We start from the raw sequence: 4,492 nt of genomic DNA, 5'->3' as shown, positions 1-4,492 counted from the left end.
TTTTTCTCTTTTTATTAAGTTCTTACAATTTTCTCAATTATATGCATTGATTTTTATACTTATAATCTGTTAATTTAAGAGAGAAACTATTAGTAGTTGATGAATCCACTCAGCATCCATCTTTATTAATTTTGCCTCAAGGACGCCAAAAAAAAAAAGTCATCCAAAGTACAAATCATATAAATACAATGAGACAATTATGAATATAATAAATTTTTATAATGTGGATGATAAATAAATTTTACTACGCCATTTTTAAAATTCTTTTTTTTTTTTTTGTATTTTGCTGCAACTTACGTATGACTTAATCATTCTAATGCCTATAATCGAAGAAACTGTCAGGACTAATAAAAGATACAAGGACCTTCATTAAAAACCATGTGAAGCTTATAAATTAATATTTGGATTAAAATATAAATTTGTTCTGAAAATTTTTAAGAAACATGAAATATTGGAATTTTTTTGGGTGTAAGTGAAAGTTTAAAATCGTAGACTTTAAAAAATTAAATATGTTAATGATCACTATTAGCTTTTTAATATTACTGCGGTTTTAAACTTTTGTAATTTAGAATTATGATATTTAAAGAAAAAACATGTTATATTTCTTATAATTAACTAATCTATCTAATTTTTTTAATCAAATTAAATTGTTAAATAGATCTTATATTAAGAATCGCAGAAATACTTTGATAAACTTTATTATGTGTTTGGTGAAGCTCATAATTTTTTTTAAAATCGGAATCGCTGGCCGCTCTTGGCCTTTAGTCACAGTCAAAAGCTAAGGCAACGCATTTCGCAATCTGAATTCTTATCGTTGTCGTCGTCGTCGTCGTCGTCTTCCTCCTCCTCCTCTGCTCCTTCTTCTTCTTCTTCGCTTTTCTTTCTCTTTGGTCGCTTCACTTTGAAGCTAAATGGCTGCTTCAGCTATCACCGGAGCTGGCCTCAGCCTTGGGCTATCACGCTCTACGATCCGTTCTCGAGCCCATTCCGTCACAATGGCCGTTTCCGTCGATGAGAAAACCAAGAAGAACCTCTCCCTTCGCAAGTCCGAAGAAGCCTTCGCTGCTGCTAAGGTACTGTGGACCTAATTCCTGTTATCCCCTACTTTTTTCTTAGTGATTGATTGATTGATTCATTTCCTCGCAATGAGCTTTCTTCTTTTGCCTTTGAAATTATGGGAGTTTTGAAATTGGATTGAATGCTGGGGATTTTATGTAAAACATAATTGATCAGCCAAAAAGTTTTGTAATTTTAACCTAACACTTAACATGTCGGAATTCGGCGTCGGTATCTTGTGGACTATTTGTTTGCTTTAACTTGCATTCATCTGTAATTAGAGATGCTACATAGCTTTTTTTCCCCGTTTCAGATTTGTGTGACATGCTTTATTTGCATTGTCAGAAATATGAACTAATGAAACATATAAGATATAGAATTTCACAACTTAATGATATCTTGTAGTTACGATGATGACTTGTTTTCGTTTGTTTCGCTGATTATTTGGGTTTGGCCTGTTGTAACTGATTAATTCAAATCCTCTTTTTTGTTTCTTATAGGAATTAATGCCCGGGGGTGTCAATTCTCCTGTTCGGGCCTTTAAATCTGTTGGTGGACAGCCAATTGTGATTGATTCTGTCAAGGGATCTCGTATGTGGGACATAGATGGCAACGAGTACATTGACTATGTGGGTTCTTGGGGACCTGCAATAATCGGTCATGCTGATGATGAGGTTCTGTTCTTTCCCAATATAATTCAGCTGTTACTCGTTATGTTTTAAATATCTGGCACTTTTTTTTATCCCTGTGAAATCATGCTTGTTACTGTTGATTTTGTTTTGTCCTATGGACACAGCTAGCTTGAGAAATCTTTTATTTGGTTTCTTATGATGATTTCATAGAAAACAAACAAACAACAAGCCTTATCCCACTAGGTGGGGTCGGCTACATGAATCACACGACGCCATCGTGCTCTGTCAACAACCCAATCCTTAGATATGTTGTTGATTAGGAGGTCTCGTTTAATGACCTCATTCAGCGTTCTTCTCGGTCTTCCCTTGCCTCTTTTTATGGGACTCCATCTTGTTTGATCCACCCTCCTCACCGGGGCCTCCAAGGGCCTTCTCTGCACATGTTCAAACCATCTTAAGCGATTTTCAACCATTTTCTCTTGGATAGGTGCCACACCGACTCTTGTCCTGATCTTTTCATTTCGAATCTTATCTTTTCTTGTATAACCACACATCCATCTCAACATCCTCATTTCTGTTACTTTGACTTTGTGCTCTTGTTTTCCTTTTATTGCCCAACATTCACTACCATGCATCATAGCTGGTCTTATAGCAGTCCGATAAAATTTTCCTTTAAGTTTCTCAGGTACCTTTTTATCGCAAATAACTCCGGCAGCTTTCCTCCACTTTAACTAGCCAGCTTGTATTCTATGAGAAATGTCTCTATCAATTTCCCCATCCTCCTATATAAGAAACTAAAACATTGCCAATTCACTATGTCTGAGATTACTCTGAGATATCTAGACATTGCTAGGTAATATGTTCTGAACCTCGCTTCATGGCAAAATTTTAAGCTTTGTATACATTTCAGGTGCTTGCAGCTCTAGCTGAGACAATGAAAAAGGGAACCAGCTTTGGCGCTCCTTGTCTTCTGGAAAATATTCTGGCAGAGATGGTTATTGATGCAGTGCCAAGCATTGAAATGGTTCGATTTGTTAACTCAGGCACCGAAGCATGCATGGGGGTCCTCCGCCTGGCCCGTGCTTATACTGGCAGGGAGAAGATCATCAAGTTTGAGGGCTGTTACCATGGTCATGCCGATCCTTTTCTTGTTAAGGCTGGTAGTGGAGTTGCCACCTTAGGACTTCCTGACTCCCCTGGTGTTCCAAGAGCAGCCACCTATGAAACCCTTACAGCGCCATTCAATGACTTCTTAGCTGTTGAGAGCCTCTTTGAGTCAAACAAAGGAGAGATAGCAGCAGTCATCCTCGAACCTGTAGTTGGAAACTCTGGTTTTGTTCCTCCCAGACCTGACTTTCTTAATTTCTTACGCAAAATCACCAAGGAAAACGATAGCCTCCTAGTTTTCGATGAAGTTATGACTGGATTCCGTTTGTCTTATGGTGGAGCTCAAGAATATTTTGGCATCACTCCTGACTTAACCACTCTTGGAAAAATCATTGGTGGGGGTCTACCGGTAGGTGCATATGGAGGGAGGAAAGATATTATGGAGATGGTGGCACCGGCAGGACCTATGTACCAGGCTGGAACCTTGAGTGGCAATCCTTTGGCCATGACTGCAGGCATACAAACTCTGAAGCGCATCAAGGAGCCGGGAACCTATGAGTATTTGGATAAAATAACAGGCGAGCTAACTCAAGGTATCATTGAAGCCGGGAAGAGAGCAGGTCATGCGATATGTGGCGGCTATATAAGGGGCATGTTTGGTTTCTTTTTCACTGAAGGGCCAGTCTACAATTTTGCCGATGCCAAAAAGAGTGACACGGCTAAGTTTGCTAGGTTCTATTGGGGAATGTTGGAAGAAGGTGTGTATTTGGCACCATCACAATTTGAGGCCGGATTCACCAGCTTGGCACATACTTCTGATGACATAAAAAAGACTATAGCAGCTGCTGAGAAGGTTTTCAGGCAGATTTGAGTGTTGAATTCTTCAACATTGCGCTTAGAGTCTCTTGAAGGTCAGTTTTTCCCTCCTGAAGGCTTGTTTAGTGAGTTAATGTAGAGTCTTGTATGATGGTTTTGATTAAGCCTGTAATATTTTTTGCGTCATTAGCTCGTCAGTATATTACTCTAAATTGTAACTTTATGCTTCTTCAGCACGTAGTTAATAAGAGTTAGAAATCTTCGTTTGACTCATCATGAATCTCATTCCTTCCCTGAGTCTGCTGCTAATTATAGTAACCAGTACGCAGTAAAAACACATACGACTATTATTGAATTTATTTCGAGCTCAAAATATGGACAAGAATTGTTATTTTTAAAAAAAAGTTCTAATAGTATTCATTTTCTTTTAGTACTACAAAATTGTAACTCGGTTGGTAAGTACTTAACTGTTTATGTGCTTCATAGAAGTGTGCATGGTAATCCCTCCGCAGATCTGAATTGGTTGATCATTTGTAAATATTTCTGTAAGAACTCTTTCGATTCATGAGCTCTACTCTAGCATTGGGCAGAGTTCTAACCCTGGGGACTAATTTACCTGAATTTTCTATTGCCAAAAAATGTGTATATTTGCTGGCTAGCTCGTTAATTAATTTTAATAGGAAAAAGGGAAAAAATTAACCCTAAGTCCTTATTGTTTATCTCAATTTTGAATTAGAACTTTATAGTTTGATTTGTTAATTCGGCCTTCAGTGTAAAGTCTATCATTTTAATTTATAGTATTTCATGGATTATATAAATTTTTTTCATTTTATCTAATCCCATTTTAATATCCTTGCATTTCTATAACTAAAATTTTAAAA

The 4,492-nt window shown here is 37.3% G+C and overlaps 1 protein-coding gene across 1 annotated transcript; it reads left to right on the top strand.

The window, feature by feature from the left end:
• Positions 1–791: 791 nt before the first annotated feature.
• Positions 792–3,884, top strand: LOC114715028 (glutamate-1-semialdehyde 2,1-aminomutase, chloroplastic). The gene is made up of 3 exons (XM_028899832.1): positions 792–1,073; positions 1,557–1,730; positions 2,599–3,884. The coding sequence occupies exons 1-3, from the start codon at positions 912–914 to the stop codon at positions 3,664–3,666; spliced, it is 1,404 nt and encodes a 467-aa protein (XP_028755665.1). The 5' UTR covers positions 792–911; the 3' UTR covers positions 3,667–3,884.
• Positions 3,885–4,492: the final 608 nt, after the last annotated feature.

Source organism: Neltuma alba, unplaced genomic scaffold, assembly GCF_004799145.2.
Source record: "Neltuma alba isolate B1F8T4 unplaced genomic scaffold, ASM479914v2 tig00011573_pilon, whole genome shotgun sequence".
In the NCBI taxonomy this organism is placed as follows: Eukaryota; Viridiplantae; Streptophyta; class Magnoliopsida; order Fabales; family Fabaceae; genus Neltuma; species Neltuma alba.
The sequence above is the reverse complement of the archived record's forward strand: the minus strand, read 5'-3'. Positions and strand labels throughout refer to the sequence as shown.